At 56.5% G+C, this 16,507-nt stretch overlaps 1 protein-coding gene across 4 annotated transcripts in view; it reads left to right on the top strand.

Moving 5' to 3' along the window:
• The window catches only part of GALNS (galactosamine (N-acetyl)-6-sulfatase), a 31,587-nt gene extending 16,297 nt beyond the window's left edge, over window positions 1-15,290 (top strand). For 3 of the 4 annotated variants that reach the window (XM_024555989.4, XM_045191732.2, XM_045191734.2), the window contains 6 exons: window positions 1,493-1,596; window positions 5,801-5,937; window positions 6,591-6,693; window positions 10,688-10,809; window positions 12,502-12,619; window positions 14,311-15,290. In XM_024555989.4, coding sequence (XP_024411757.1) covers window positions 1,493-1,596; window positions 5,801-5,937; window positions 6,591-6,693; window positions 10,688-10,809; window positions 12,502-12,619; window positions 14,311-14,397 — 671 coding nt within the window. In that variant the 3' untranslated portion in view covers window positions 14,398-15,290. The remainder of the gene's footprint in view (window positions 1-1,492; window positions 1,597-5,800; window positions 5,938-6,590; window positions 6,694-10,687; window positions 10,810-12,501; window positions 12,620-14,310) is intronic. The other variant, XM_045191733.3, reaches the window with a different exon arrangement.
• Window positions 15,291-16,507: the final 1,217 nt, after the last annotated feature.

Raw genomic sequence — 16,507 nt, 5'->3', positions numbered from 1 at the left:
GAAACCCCCCAGGGACAGGCCTGCAGGGGCAGGCACTGGGAGACCCTGTGGTCAGGGGCTTTCGGGGGCTTCAAGACTTCAATTGACAGGAACAGTGCAGCTGGCTCAAGTCAAGAAGGAACCCTGTTGAAGACAGAACAGCAGTTCCAGGTTAAGGCCCAGCTGGGCCAGGGTCCCAAGGATGTTATGTGGTCTGTCCGTGGCCCAGCCTCACTTCTGGGGGGGCTTTATCTTCCTACAGCTGACAATCTCAGAGAGGGGTAGACCCCCATCTCCTAGCAAAGGCCCAGGGCCAGCTGAATGTTGATGTCACTGCAGGCATCTGAATGGGACACTCGGGAGAGCCCTCCCCTGATAGCCCAGCCTTGCCGGAACCACCAGCCTCCTAGAGCAGGCTTCAGCTTAATCACCACAGTCTTCATTTCTACATTATGGAATGGCACACGTGGACAGAAACATCTGCATAGAGCTCTAAAGCCCAAATGACGACGTGGTGGAAATCCATGCACCTACCACCCAGCCTGAGGAACAGAAGGAGGAAGGAAGCAGGCCCTCATCAGCACCCTGAGCCCTGACTTCCCAGGAGGAGCGAGTTCTCCGTGTGGTGCGGCTCGTCGCCTCACTCTCCCTGTGCTCACACACTCGGAATCTGTCCACACTCCGGTGTTGTCCTTCACGTGTTGGCGCTGCTCTTCCCTGGAGACCTGCCCGCGCTGACACGTGGAGGTGGCATTCAGGTTCCAGTGCAGACATGGGCTGAGGAGCTTCCTGCTAGAGACACACTGCTCTAGTTTGTTTTCTCCATTTTCCAGGGGCCCAAGGCGAGCCCTGGGCAGTTCATGCTGCAGCAGCAGCACCCTGTTTGTCCTTAGGAACCGGCTTCTGTGTTCCAGGAGCCAGCAGGATGTTCGGTCAGCCAGGCCTGGGGCTCTGCCCTCTGACACTTCTCCGAGCTCACAGCAGGGCCTGTCAGAAGTGAATCTGCATCTCGTCCGCAGTGGGACACCCCTCTGGGGCCCAGGGACTGGGCTCCCCAACCCCAAGCACACGTGGATGCTCACAGGCACCGACGTGTAAGAAAGGTTGTTCCCAAACAGCAGTAGGAGTCCCAGTGACCTGTGTCAGGGAGCGCTCTGTGGCCCCGCTTGAAGCACATCTGCGTCCTGTGCCAACAAGAGCGATCATGTTCTCCAGTTCTGAGTTCTCCAGTTCTGAGCTGAGTTTCTCCAGCTCTTCATCTTAGGACAGAAAAAATGGGACACAATGCACAACCAGAACACCTAGGGCGGTCGCCTGGGTCAGAGCCATCTCAAGGTTTTCTGACCCTGTGGCTGGCCCTCCGCCTCCATGATGGTCTCGGTGCCTCAGTGTATTGGCAGTGCCACCTTCCAAAGGCTGGGTGGGGCCAAGCGCTGGCAAGCTGGTAGGGCTTGTGTTGCCCTAGGGACTCCGAGCAGAGACAGCTAATGGGCAACATCTCTCCCCACCCCAGGAGGCAGTAATGGCCCCTTCCTGTGCGGGAAGCAGACCACATTCGAAGGTGGAATGAGGGAGCCCGCCATTGTGTGGTGGCCCGGGCACATCCCAGCAGGCCAGGTGAGTCAGAGGTTGGCCACGTGGCCGGGCCTGTGGTCATTCTGGGGTGTGGAGACTTGGCCCGTTGTGGGCCTGCTCGCTCCACTGGCTGCTCTTCTCCAAGCAGGGCACTTCCTGAGGGAGACGGCTAGTGAGTGAAGGGTGCGTGGGGTGGGCACCGGAGTGGTCTCCCACTGACATGGCACGGGGTGCTTGTGGCTGCCGTTGGGGGGAGGAGGCTTCTGTGGTCAGTGAATATGGCAGTCCTGAGCACCACTGAGTGGACCTGGTTTCTTTCCTGCAAGACCTGTCAGAACCCTCCTCGGTGTACTAATGAGTATAGTGAATTTCTGGAAGGGGCATAGAGCAAGCTGAGTTTTTTAAGTCTTGTTTGGCCATAGAACCTTTGTTTCCAAAGCCCACCTCCCAGGCTACCGTTCTGTGGACACACTCCCAGGGACCGCAGCAGCCCAACCATGTGGTTGGGGTCTGCCTGCAGTGCGCAGTGTAGACTGCAGGGCTAGGCAGCCCCGTCCTCTTGCTGGACGAGGTGCGTGTCCTGCTCCTCAGAGCCCTCACTTGGTCCCCAGTAGCTGAGAGCACAGGGTCTTCTGTAACCAGGCACCTTGACTGAGACACCGTTGAGGTGTCCAGACTAACGTTTGTAAGCATGTGGGTCACTGTCTTCAGCTGGGCTTTTCCTTTCTAGTGAGCTTCCCCAAAGAACACTGTTCACAGTGCTGGTGTCAGCTCAGCCCTCACAGAAGAACCCTGAGGGGACTCTGAGTCCTGTGGCTGCTGGAACAGTGACTGACAAAGGGATGGAGCCACACACCTGTGTGCTCTCTCAGTCTGGGGGGTGGAGTCCAGCACCACCTCCCGTGGCCTCAGGGCTGGCTCCTGGAGGCTCCGAGGAGAACCTGCTTCCTCATCTTTTCCTGCATCTTGGCCCTTGGTCCCTCCCTCCCTCTATCATCCAGGCCAGCGATGGCCATTTGAGTGTCACCTTGTCACCCTGACTCTGGCCCTCCTGCCCCTCTCCCCACCCTCTGATTACCCTGAACCCAGCCAGGTGTCACCAGACAAAGACCTGGCCCTGAGTGGGGCTGCCCAGGGACAGCTGGAGTGTGTGGGTCCTTGACTTCGTGCTGGGAAGATTTCACAACATGAGTCCAGGTGACTATGAGGGCACGTTCATTAAAGCTGGGGACAGTGAAAAGCGGAAGGGCTTAGCATGGAGGAAGCAACAGGAGAACCTGGGCTGGGCTACCAGAGCTCACTGGGAAGTCAGAGCAGAGGGGCTTGGGGACAGGTTCAGGGGATCAGCCTGGGACGAGCTGCCAGCTGCCCCCTGCCTAGAGTTTAGGAGACGTGTGCCTGTGGGGAAAGAAGTGGGGGCAGAAGAAGGGAAAGGGAATGGTAGGGACTGCCCCCCAGAAGGAGAGCACGGGCAAGCTGAGTCCTTTGTCTTGAGGCTTTTATCTCTCTTGCAGGCGGGAATCTTAGGGGAGGTCTCAGGGGAGGTTTGTAGGAGAATATTCATCACTTCTCCAGGTGCTTTGTCAGGGTCATGGTCTCCACTGATTGGTCAGTGGCAGGGCAGGGGGTCTTCAGTCATTGCCATTGGTTCTGGCATCACCCACATGGTTTTGCTGCTTTTTGGGGCCTGGAGCTGAAATACAGCTGAAGCCTAGGTATTATCTCCAGGGAGGTGACCTTTTGTATCCCTGTAAATTGCTCGGCCAGCAGGTTCAGTGTCTGTCTCAGTTTCCCTATTCCACTAGCCAAGGAATTTTCCTAGCTTCTCACTATCCTGTCTCACAGGGACCCAGGGTCAGTCCCTGTTTAAGGTCAGCTGATTGACAACCTGATTCCCCTTCTCTGGCACGGGTGTCCAACCTTTTGGTGTCTCTGGGCCACGCTGGGAGAAGAGTTGTGTTGGGCCACACATTAAATACATTGTGACACCTAATCACAAAAAATCTTGGTGTTTTAAGTAAATTTATGACTTTGTGTTGGGCCACATTCACAGCCATCCTGGGCTGCACGTGGCCCACAGGCCACAGGTTGGACACCCCTGGTAAGGAAAAATATTCAGCAGGGTCCAGAGTTGGGACCTGTCCAGAGCCCACCCAGCTCTTTCACTCCTGAATGCTGGACCTGGGGTCAGGAGCTGGGTCAGCTCAGAGAACCCAGAGAGCCTGTCACCATCATCACCCCCACTCTACATGTCAGCAGCTGAGGCCCAATGAGAGACAGTCTCTTGTTAGGGACCCCCAGCTGGCAGGTGGCAGAGCTGAAGCAGACTCCCAGGTATGGGGGGTGGGGAGTGGGGGGTGGAGCCTACCGTCCTCCCCCACCCCGCCCCCCCACTGCCTCTCTCCTAGGACCCCTTTCCCCACCTGCTCTGCCCCGGGGAATCTCCAGCCTTTGGGATCCTCTGCCTCTTGCCTGCCTGGTTCCTTGCTCCTCTGGGCCCTGCTCCCTGGAGGAAGAACATTGCGCAGAGCTGCTTGCTCAGCCACCTTCCATCCACTGCATTTCGTGGCACGCGCTGAAATTGAATTAGACGGGGCTATCAGGCCTGCACCCTGTGATAACTATGAGAGGATTTTATTTAAAAACACCCCGCCATTTGTCCAACCAGTTTCAAATATTTAACTCTCCCCTTCACGCCTGGTGGGGTGACTTTATTAATTGTAGCCTTTGATTCCAAGTTAAGTCTTGAAAGTGCTGATAACAGCCTTGGTGACTTCCTGCCACGGGCCCACGGCAGACAAATTGCATTTTCTTAAAGGCATTACGTGCACACTGAGAGTGTCTATTTTTCAAAAAGAGCATCTTCCATGAGTACGCACAGCTGGTCTGTGCTGATACGAGGGCTGCAGATACCCGCTCCTTCCCACTCTGCCCCCGCCCGACACTGCAATCTCTCCTCCTCGTTTTTTTTTCCATAGGGCTTAAAGCTTCTGGATTTCCCTTCCTTTTCCTTCCTTCCTCCCTCCCTTTCTTTTTCTTTTCTTTTTCCTTCCTCCCAGCCTCCCTCCTTCCTTCCTCCTAAAAAGAAAAGTGAGAAGAGAGGGGAACCTCCCTTTCCTTCCCCAGCTTCAGGCTTTTTGAGCCAATGTTGACCTTCATGCCCCAGCCTACCCTGGGCTGCAGAACAGATAACCCAAGTGGCCGTGACATGTGTGCTCGGTTTCTACAGCTTCTCCTTGTGCAGAGGAAAGGGGACGAGCATGCCCCAGGGTGTGGAAAGTGCTGAGCTGGGCAGTGGCTCAAGTTCTCGGTGGACAGCAGGAATGAGGGGTGACTGCCTTGCCAAACCTGCCGGCAGGCTCTCTGGGGCTCTCCCTACTAACCCGGCTCTTGCCTCCAGATCCAGAGTCCAGGAGGGAAAGGGCTGGAGTGGCTCTGGACAGGCAGAGCCGAGTGCAGGAAACAAACGTGCACCTGACACCATGGGCAGCCCCTTGCCAGCAGCGGTCTGCTCCTGGGCCTGTGCAAAAGGTTCCCTCCTCCTGACTGTGGAACTGGACCGTTACATTTGGCGGGTGCAGCCTCTGGGAGAAGGGCCAGCCTCACCCCCTCCCCAGTCCGTCTGCTGTCCCCTTCTGTCCCCCTCCCTCGTGCTCTCCGCGCTGCTCTGGGCCTTGAGGGTGTGTTTTCTACCTGCACTTGTACCTGAACTGAGAATTCATAATGTCAGTGTTAAAACAACATGACAACCAGGCTCAGAGAGGGCAGCCTCCCGAGGTGGGATGCTGCTGCTGGTGGCTCTCTGGGGGGCTGCGTCTACTTTCTGTCTGGTTCCCACTTACAGGCACTGGGCAGCAATGGGGGCTCAGAATGGGGGACGGGACAGGGTCCTGCCTGTCTGGGGTCAGACAGCTGGTTTGATGTCCCCGAGGCCACTCTTCCAATGAGGAGAGTTGTTCCTCCCTCTCAGGCCCTGAGGTGGAAGAGTTGTGTGGTGGCCACACTCAGCCAGACACCCGGACGCGTGAGGAGTTCTAGGGGGCCTGGGGTCAGGTGGGATGGGGGCCAGGCCGGGTGAGGTAGACAGGGCTGGGTGTGTGCAGACACATGCACATCGTGGGCACATTGTAAGGGACTCGGCTGCTGGTACATGTGTGTGAGTGCACATGCCTCTGTAGACCCAGCGGCAAGACACACACACAAGGGCAGAGTGTCCTGAGCTAGTAGCTACATGTGTCCATTTCAGGTGAGTCACCAGCTGGGCAGCATCATGGACCTCTTCACTACCAGCCTGTCCCTTGCGGGCCTGGAGCCACCCAGCGACAGAGTGATCGATGGCCTTGATCTCCTCCCCGCCATGCTGCAGGGCCAGCTGATGGACAGGTTAGTTCTCCCCAGATGCTCTCCCCTACCCAGATTCCCAGCACTAAGTGACCCAGTGGTGGAGCCGGAGCTGGCTGACAGGGCTGGTTTCCTTGCCCGACTGACTTGGAGCAACCGGAGACAAGACCTCTGGGACCTTCTGGCACAAGATGCACACTCCCTGTGGGGTCTGTCACTTCTGCCCTGACTGTGGGAGCAAGGAGAGACTAGCTACCACAAACCTCAGTAACCTGGCCATGTCCTGCCTTCCTCCTCTGCACCAGAGTGCTTTGTGTCCAGAGTCAGCTTCTCTCAGCTTCAGCTTGAGATTTGGTACCCATTTTGGGTTTAGGGCAGGGATTAGATGGGTTTATGTTCTGTTCTTTTTTTTTTTTTTTTACTGTGGGGTAGGGAAGTTGCCAGAGGCTGTGGGCCCAGTGAGCCATCTGCCCCTCAGTGGGACCGAGCTCTGGCAGCCGTCTGCTACTGCCTCATTCTGCGCCTGGCCTCCTGAAGCCAAGAATAACAGGCACCATGGGCTCACCCCGCAGTCACAGGGGCCTTGCAGCTTGTGCCCATGTGATATCAGCATGGTCATTTCTGTAAAACCTCTACCCTGACCCTGTGCCCACAAACTCCTCACATCACCTGACCCTCTCCTCCCTCCCTAACAGGCCAATATTCTATTACCGTGGCAACACACTGATGGCAGTCACCCTTGGCCAGTACAAGGCCCACTTCTGGACCTGGACCAATTCCTGGGAGGAGTTCAGTCAGGTAGGGAGGCTCGGGGCTATGGACTCTGCACCCCCATACCCTGTCCTTGAGGAGGACACAGCCAAGCAGAGAAGGCTGGCAGGAGGCTTCTGTGGAGTGGTGACAGCCACATGGCCTTGTGATTCCCACCTTGCGTGTTTATCTGTGGCAAGAATTTGGGGCACCGTGGTGTAGCTACAAGGATGGCCCTTTAGGATCCTGGGCACTCCACCCTCTCAGGCCACCCAGTACCTGGGGAAAGGAGGCCTCTGGGCAGGCTCAGACTGCAAGCCAGATACCTCAAAGTCCAGGTGAACCCAGGGTGCCTTCTCCTGAACCCCTCCTGCTTGTCCCCCTCCAGGCCTGGTCAGGGGCTCTGTGGCCCCTCTGAAGGGCTATCATAGTGTGCGCATCACAGTGTCCGCTCCAAGGGCTTGGGGGGGAAATGCCACATACATGTGGGGCCTCAGAGTTGTCAGCACCTGTTCTGGGATTCCTGCTGCCTCTCAGGGCACCTTTTCCCCACTGCCCGTTGTGCCTGCTGCTGCTTTCTCCCATACAACCCCTCCCTCCCAGCAGTAGGTCTTTAGACACAAGAAAAGACTGCTAATGTGCCTTAATTGGGAGGAAAAGCAATTTAAGTTAGTGAAAAACCTAAGTACTGGAACACTCCGCACCACTTGGGATGCAGATTGCAGATTTAGTAGCCCCAGGTCTGGTCCCGGGCTGAGTGGGTGGCACAGCCAGGGGCCGCCCGTGCAGTGCCCAGACCCAGGTGCCTCATGCAGATGTGGTCACTTGGGCAGAGCCAAGGACAGTGTGTGCTTCTTCCACGTGGCCCAGTGCCTGAAACACGCTCTGGCATGGGGAGGGCTCAGCTGGACCAAGTGAGCCTTTGCTTCTCTTCTGCCCTCTGAGCTCCTGAGCATCCTGTGGGCACCTCAGACTTTGTGACAACAACCCCCAGCCTGGCCTCTTCCGGAACTCTCGGTGAGCAGCATGGCAGAGTCTTGTCCCGTGACCACACTTACTTCCCCAGTCCCCACTGGCCCTTCTGACTTGTGGTCATCACCTGTCCCTGTCCCCCGACAGGCTGGGCCATGCCTGACTTGCCCTTTTTTGAGAAGCCATAGGTGCACCCAGGAGGGGCCCAGGGGGTGGCAGTCTGGAGACCCTAGGGAGCAGCTGTGAGGTCTGGCTTCTCCCTCCCTGCCTCTCCTAATCACACCCACAGCCCCCACCTGGCCTCTATGGTCCCCATTGTTGGCTGCTTGGGAGTCTGGGAGCCGCTCTCCAGGCCTCTGAGTGGCCGTGTGGACTCTCGGGGCCTCTCAGGGCAAGTCCCATCAGCCATGACCCAAGTGAGACACAGTCCAGCTTCCACCCACCTGGGACTCAAAAAGGTATGCGGCCTTTGTCTCTCAGGAGGTAAAACACAAACAACCCCTTTCTTCTGAGTGTGTAGACATCAGGGGAGGCCCTCCCCAAAGGCAGCTGCTGGACACAGGGTCAGGCTGTGGGTTCACTGCATCACAGTGCACTCATGGGGATGGCTGCACTGTTGTTTGATGGGCATTCTTCCCCAGGGTCAGTAAAGAGATCAATAAAACTAAGGGGGTGCATAAAGTTGGAAGGGCCCTGTGGCCATCAGTAGCTCCCCTGAGTACCAGGGGAGACTCGATCCTCCTCAAGACTATTAACACATTAGGGACAGCTCTGTTCAGAGGCCACGGAGCGCCCAGTTGGGGCCCAGCAACCAGTCCTGGGCTGATTCTGCCCTGAGGGAGAGGCCTGAGGTATGGCCTAAGCTGCATGTGTGCCAGTCTGTGGTCCCCAGGTCTGGGGGTCACCTGAGTGGACCTTATTAGCTTCCTGGCTATATGCTTGTCCTGGAGCATCTCACTCGCCCTGTAGGAACCCCCTTCCCAATCCGGGGTCCTGCTGTGTGGCAGCCACCAAGGCTTCCGTCTTCTCAGGACTGTTGGATGGTGGAGGCCTGACGGGGAGGCCACTGCCCCAGACCTCCTGCCATGGGGGCTACCTGAGGCCCTGGGTGAGAGGCCAGAGGGAGGCACCTGTGTGCCTGCGTTTCCAGGGCACACCCCTCCCCCTCCTCCCTTCCCACCCTCCAAAACTTCAGTGCTGGGAGAGGAGGAGGAGAGGTTCAGGGAGAGGTAGAGGCTGGCTCAGCTGTGATGCCCCCAGGGTGAGGCCTCCTGGCAAGACAACAGTTGTAAGAGAAAAACCCTGTACTAATTAGCGGGATCTTAATTAAATAGATTCTTTGATTTGCATCCAAATTATAATTTGTGTCTTCTGTCTGGACTCAGATACTTCTCCCTGAACTGCTCAGCATTTTTACGCTGTGGTTACCTCTCCCACTGTTCCATCCATATTTGCTCTCTAGCAGCTCTGCTCCCAGAAGGTTGAAAGGACACCCCTGTTGGCCGCCCTCAATGACTTAGACTGCAGCCCTGGCTCAGGAATAGACTGCTAAGTGCAAACAAATGGAATTTCATGGGCTCCTAACTTCTCTGCTTTATTGAAAAGCATAATATTAAGTGCTCCAGTGACCATCTGTCAATTACAGACACACTGGGCTTAGAAATGGTCTGCCCATCAATGGCACTAACACTTACAAGAAAGCCCTTCAGTTGGTTACCATATATGAGTCATGGCCACCTCTCCAGACCCATCGGTAGTGCCCTGTGTTGCCTGGGGACTGATGCCAAGCCACTTGTGGGGCCCTGGGGTCACCAGTGCCTCAGGATGTGGCCCTTGGCCTCTTCTGATTCCCCCTGGATGGCTGGGGACTTTTTCCAACTCAGAAAGGCCCAGGAACAGCCAGCCGGCCTTAGGGACAGAATTCCAGACTGCAGGCCACAGCTTCAAGGGAGCCCCTGGCCCAAGGCTACCTTGGGGCCTCAGGGCTGCCCGAAGACCTGGGCAAAGCTCAGCCCACACACAGATGTTGGAAGCCCGTTCCAGATGCACGTCAGGCTGTACTGAGGGGCCATGGGTGCCACACCTGAGCCTTAGAGGGGCCTGGTGTTACTTGCTCTCTCCATCTCTTCCTATTTCTTGAAGATATTAACTGTTGTCATTTTAGGGTCCCTGCCTGTTAACTTAGGCATATGGGTCACCTGTGGGCCATTCCTGTCTCTGTGTATCTCCAGCCTTCAGGCCTGTGATCCTTCCTGACCAGTGAAGGAGCCTTGAGAGAATGCTGAGCCGTGAAGTGGGTTGAGTGATGGTGAAAAGCTAGAGCGATTTTCAGCCAGTGCACTGCAAGAGTGTTTAAAACACGCACACCTGACTGTGCAGTCCGGGGCACTGACTCTTTTCTCTTAGACTGTCACACTTTAAAAAATGACAACAGCCAACACAATAATAGCCATCTGGTTCAAATGAATCAAAATTATATCGACGTTTTTTGTCAGATTGGCAAAAAACATTTTTAGGTGTGCCACAGAAATTTAATAATTAGTTTCTATGTGCCACAAAATGAAAAAGGTTGAAAACCGTTGCCCTAGAAATTAAAGGTAGTCAAGCCAAGTGGCTCAGTTGGTTGGAGCATCATCCGGTAGGTACACCAAAGGGTTGTGCATTCGATTCCTGGTCAGAGCACTTACCTAGGTCTCAATTTAATCCTCGGTCAGGGTGTGTATAGGAGGCAGCCGACTGACATTGATGTTTCTCTCTCACGTCCATATTTCTCTCTCTCCCCCCACCCCCATCTTCTTTTCTCTCTAAAATCAATAAACTGGCCCACAGGTGAGATTTTAAAAAAAGAAGAAGAAATTAGAGGTAGTTGAGATGTGAGACGGGCTAAAATAGTTCGAGATTCACTTCCTCCCCCCACAAAAGGGGGTTCCAGAAAATCTAGGGGTCAGTACACAGGGCATAACTGCTCGGGCCTTGACCACCTGGACTCGTTCAGGACAGACTGGCCAGCCTCGTGGCAGGAGCTCCCTCTGAGACAGCACTCACCTGCCTTCCCTGCCTCTCATTTTAGGGCGTTGATTTCTGCCCCGGACAGAATGTCTCGGGAGTCACCACCCACATGCAGGAGGAGCACACGAAGCTGCCTCTCATCTTCCACCTGGGACGAGACCCAGGGGAGAGGTACCCCCTCAGGTGAGCAGGGCACAAGGAGGCCTTGAAGTTGCCAAGAAAATGTTAGCCAGGCCCAACCAGTGCAAGCACACACCAGCGTGCTGAGTTTTCTAGGAGAGACAGCATGCTGTGGACACTTGGAGATGCATGAACACGGGAAGGGAAGCATGAGGCCTCCCCTCCCCCTGGAGCTCTGAAACCTGTTCTGCAGTTTTCCACATGGGGCATGTGTGTTGTGGCCTTTTCCTCCCCAGGTGCCTCTGTCTCCCCTGGTTGTCTCCCCACTCCGTGTGGCCCAGTGACAGACATGACCCCCGCCCCAAGCTGCTTTCAGGGATGGCCTCAGTGGAGGGTGATGGTCCAGGTGTGGGGTGAATGGGAACCTCCCCACATGGCCACCCTCTTCCGTGACAAGCAGTGCTGAGGACGTGGAGGGCAGCACTGCCAGCCCAGAAAGACCCACTGAAGGTCAGATGGGGCCTCTCCATGCTGTTGGGGAGCCCCGGGGGATCCCTTAATGGCACCTCACTCTACTGGAGCTTTGTCCAGCTCAGTGACTGGGACCATGGGGAAGAAACGTGGAGGGCCAACGTCATGGATGAAATAGCATCCCCCCAGTCTGTGGCCACCAGGGCTTTCTTATAGGCAGACTGGTCAGGGCGCACACTCCTGCCCACACAGCCTCCAAGCCTTTAGCTCACCTTGCTGATCCCCTCATGGCTGGAGCAAACCTGGACACCCAGGCTCAGGATCCCTCAAGGTCATGAGGACAGAGGTGGCGGCTGAGCCTCTGATAGCCCTGCCCTGTGGCAACACATATGATGTGGCCTCTCAGAGTCGATGCAGTGAGCTGGCTGAGGTGGATGAGGCTTGGTACAAATGCTGTCCCTGCCCCTTGCTGGCTGTGGGTATGGCCAGAAGGCACCACTTCCCCTGCCTCCGCATTCCCAGAAACAAGAGGCCATGGCGCCTGTTGCTCAGACCGAGGATGTGTGGACCTCACCCACCGAGAGGGCCCTCCCTAGATCCACATTGTCACTGTGCAGGGATGCTGTGGCGTTCAGGGTTATTGCCCCCGTTGGACACCCCCTTGGGCACCCACCCACACCCCCTACTCCCTCACGAGCTCACAGCACCTCATTCCTGGGCTCCAGAAGAGGAGGCTGGGACCTGGGTTGGGACATGACTTGCCCAGGGTCACTTACAGGGCACAGCTCTGGGCAAGAAGACCCTGGAGCCACCGCCTGAGCCAGAACTGTGCAGGGTTGAATGCAGAGCCTCCTGGAGCTTCCCACCTGTGCTCACACTCTGTTTAGAGAAGCCTTGTCCCCAAACTGCTGAACCTGGTTAAGCCCCTCTTTTCCAGCACATTTGGCCATGGATCCTGGAAAGACATGAAACATGCCTGCAACCTACTTGGAATAGCTTGGGGGCTGCATGTGGAAGGCGTGCAGCCAACGGAGCAGGGGCGCCAGTCCGGTGGGGAGGCCTGAGGGGCCGGGCTGGCCTGGGGGGGTGACAGTGTCAGACGGCCCGAGATGTGGCAGTCACAGCAGGGCCAGCCACACCTGAGAGAAATAGATCTGGGCCCCCTGGTTCCTGGGGCCTCTTCCCAGCCTAGCTGGTAGCGTAGCTGGGTGTCCTGCCCCACCCACCCTATCACGGCCCTCCCCGCCTCACTGGTTTGGTGCTCTCTCACTCTCTCGTCTCCAGCTTTGCCAGCACCGAGTACCTGAACGTCCTCCACAGGATCACCCCGGTTGTTCAGCAGCACCAGGAGGCCTTGGTCCCTGGGCAGCCCCAGCTCAATGTGTGCAACCAGGCAGTCATGGTAAGTGGCTTATATGTGGCTGTTGATGCTGGGACGGTGCAATTCCTGTGGGGGACATCCCTGGAACCATGAAAGTGCTGTGGGGTCTGCACGCCCTGGCTTGTTCGTCTGTGAAAGTGGTACTGTCCCCACCCCCAACACACCATCTCCCATTGGTGACTGCTGTATAGCTGCAGGCAGAGTCCCAGCGTCTGGGAAAGAAGAGTCTTAGTGACTGCAGGGGAGGGGAGGGAAGGGGAGCCGAGGCGAGGCAGCTGACCTGGCCACTGTGGGAACTGCCACAGCCTGGCCACCCCTGGAATGGGAGAAAGTGGGGGACCCCCTCATACATCGAAAGTGAACTGAAGACAAGTGGGAACAATGTGAGTCAGCCCCCAGACTTAAAATGAGCAGTCACTGGAGAGGTGTGTGGATTTACATGTGTGTGAGCACATGTGGGTGTGTGTGAGTGTGTGCGGAGTGTGAGGGGTCCCCCACTTATTCTCTCCATACCCCTGGCCCTCCTCAATCCCCAGATGGAGGAAAGGTCCCACTCTCTGTTCTTGGCCCCTCCTTCACACATCCCCCCAAGCTCCGCCCTGGCCCCCATACTTCCACCCACCCATGCTTCCAGGCCATCTAGCTAAGCCCTGAACCCCTACACACACACTTCCACCCTCCAGCTCACCTCTTGGCCCCTGCAGTTCCGGGCCAGCCCACATAAGGACTCAGTGTGGCGGCCTCTGGGCTCTCTGACAAGCCCAGTCCCATGCAGCCCGCTGTGGCCCTTGAGCAGTGGTCGGCTGTCCTGCCCCAAGGCACTGGCCCTCCCAAACCCCCAGACTCACAGGCTGGGCCAAAAATCTGTTCTACAGGAACTTGCTGCCCTCTCTGCTGCTCTACCTGAAAAACCAAGGATGGCTTCCTCATACACACCTGTCTGGACACAGATGGCCAGCCCCTCCCCACGTGGGCAGATGGGGCGTGAGGGAGCTTCCCCTATTGTTGATGCTCCAACTCATTAACACTCAGACCTAAGATTTTGTCCCAGGGTACTGTCCCTGGAGTCATTCTGAGTCTCCCAAGTGTGGCACAGGGACAACCCCTGGACACTAGGGGACACGGCAAAACCAGGACAACTCCCTCTTAAGGTTATGGGTCTTTCTGTTGCCAGGAAAAATATGGCCACGTAAAGTAAGTCCACACGTCAAAGTACACAGCTGGACTAGGGCTGCAGTGGAACAGGCCGGCTTTCCGCTGGAGAAAGGGTTCCTGACAAGTAAAGAGCTTTCTGTGGGGAATGGTGCAGAGGTGTATGGAGCCTGCCCGCCCTTGCTGGAACACGGAGCTCCTTCTCTATCCAGCAGGCTGTGTGCAGGCCCTGGCCTTGGATCTGCTTGGGAACATGGCCAGGGGTTGGGGCAGCTAGCAGATGGTCCCCTTGGATAACAGAAGGCTCAGGTGGGCCCCACGCAGTGGCCACCCACACCATAAGGCCTCACGCTCTTGATCTTATAGGCTTCCGGGAACCAGGGGGCCTCCTGTGCTGGCATCACCTGGGTTGCAGTGGAGACAATCGTGCCTTCCACACCGCAGCCAGTCGAATAGGCCGGGCCAGGGGCCAAGTGAGGGAGCCATCTAGAACCTGCTAAGTCTTTAAGTGCTCAGTGTCAAATAACTGCACATTCTCTTTCTGAATTTTCATTTTCCAGAACTGGGCACCTCCAGGCTGTGAAAAGTTAGGGAAGTGCCTGACACCCCCAGAGTCTGTCCCTGAGAAGTGCTCCTGGCCCCACTAGCACCTGCTCAGGCCCAGGCCCAGGCCCTCCCACTGGCCCTGCAAGTGCCTGGGGGTAGGAGAGTCTGGCTCCCACACTGGAAGAGCCTCAGCTGCCCTCTGTCCCACCACCACCAGAGGGATGTCACCTGCAGCCTGCAGCTGGACCTGCAAGGATACACTCCCTGGCCCTGAAGTCACTCCTCAGCCCTCTTCCTGGCCCACCTGGCCCTGCTGCCTTGAGCCCTACATCAAACCTCGGAGCTGAACACTGTGCTGCCTACAGGTCTCAGTCCTCCCACCTTTCTCTTCCCCTCCACTTGGCTCTCACCACCTTCAGACTGGCCTTCATCCCAGGACCCGGAGTGCATTACAACTGTGGATGCCCTGGCCTGTCAGCTCAAGCACTTCAGCACGGTGTCAAGGGAGGCTGTGCCAATGCTGCATTGAGCCCCTTGGTGCTGCACAGAGAGATTCTGGTCTCACCTCCCTGCACTGTACCACACCAGGAGGCAGAGGGCCTCCCTGACCTCGATCCTGCATAGCCAAGGCCTCCCGCACCCAGTGGGGACTGCTGATGCTGCTGCTTCCCTGGGACATGAGGATGTCGCACCCTCAATTTTCCACCTTTCATAGGGATCTAGACCCTGGACTCCAGCACACTGTAAGGTGTGTCTCTCTCTCACAGCCATCCTGACCACCCACCTTCCCTTGATGCCTGGTGTGGCAAAGCACAGGCCCGGATCGGAAGTAACCAAGCAAGCACAGACTCCAAGGTCACTCCCTTGAAAACACGTGGACCTCCTTCCAGTGAATGGCTTTGCACACCTGCAGTGATTATCTGCCCAAACTGTAATTGCGTAAGTCTGGAAATTATAAAGAAAACGGTTTCAGAATAAAGTAACAGGCATTTTAGCTCTTGTTTTTTAAACTGAGATTATGTTTTAGGGGAACTGTCCCAAAGGTACCATGGTGGGGGGCTTCAGTGGTGCCCCCCTTAGCTTCCTCCACAGAAACGAGCGCCTTGCTCTCAAGGGTGGGCCTCTGGCCAGGCCAAGCATTCCAGCCTCCTTCCTGCCCCCTCTGCAGAAAGGCTGGCAAGGGCTTCCTCCTACTGCAAACCCCACCCCAAGCCAGGCACTAGGCACCCTATGTTCAGGCCTCCACCACTGGTTCGGCTCCTTCCCTGGCCAGGCCAACCCAGGCTCATTGGTCCTCCCCGAACTGTGCCCCAACTCTGGCCCTCCCCTCCAGGCTACTGCATGGCACCGCTGTCCTGCTGGGTACACCTCCTTGCTTCCATTCTCATTCACCCCACGTGCTCCTGGAGGGAAGGCCCAGACCACTCCCACACGTCTGCACACAAGTCCTTGGTGTGTGCTGCTGCATGCCTTCGTGCCACACCCATGTGTCCACCCACTGGCACTTCTCAGCAGGAGATCAGCCACACTTTCAGGATGTCAAGAAGGGCAGGGCGCAGCAGCAAGAAGAGTACATACCGAAAGCATGGCAGGACCAGAATGCACCTGCCCCTGCCCTGGGGGTCCCTGCCAAAGCTTCCCAAAGGGCCTGCCAGACGCACTCAGGAAGGCCAAAACCAAGTGAGGGTTTTCCCCCAAATCCGGCCCGGCCTGCATAGAGGATCTATCCCATCGACCTTGACTTGCACCTTGGCCCCACACAAATGTCCCTGAGGCAGGATGTGTGTGTTCAGGGTAGGAGAAATAAGTAGGCGACTTCTGGTAAAGATGGCCACATAGGTAAATGGATACTCGAATTTTCTCATGTCAAAATACATAAAAAATACAACTAAACTACTGAACAGCCATCATGTAGAGCCACCTAAAATCTAGCTGAATGGAAGTCCTGCACTAGGGATTTAAAGAAGAAGCCACTTGGAGACCAGAAGAAAGGGTGAAGAAGGGCAGAGATGTGGATGGGGCTGGTCCCACACCCACGTATGGCAATAAAATTGGGAGGGATATCTTGGCTGTAGAGTTTCCCCCTGAGGAGCAAGGAAGTCCCAGCCCCACACCAGACCCCCTAGCCCAGGGTTCCAGTGCCAGAAAGACAAGTTCCCACAACTTCTGGCTGTAAAAAACCAGCAGGGATTGTGGGTGAGTGAAACAGAG

Source organism: Desmodus rotundus, chromosome 12 (genome assembly GCF_022682495.2).
Source record: "Desmodus rotundus isolate HL8 chromosome 12, HLdesRot8A.1, whole genome shotgun sequence".
NCBI classification, from domain to species: Eukaryota; Metazoa; Chordata; class Mammalia; order Chiroptera; family Phyllostomidae; genus Desmodus; species Desmodus rotundus.
This window is presented reverse-complemented; position numbering and strand designations above follow the sequence as displayed.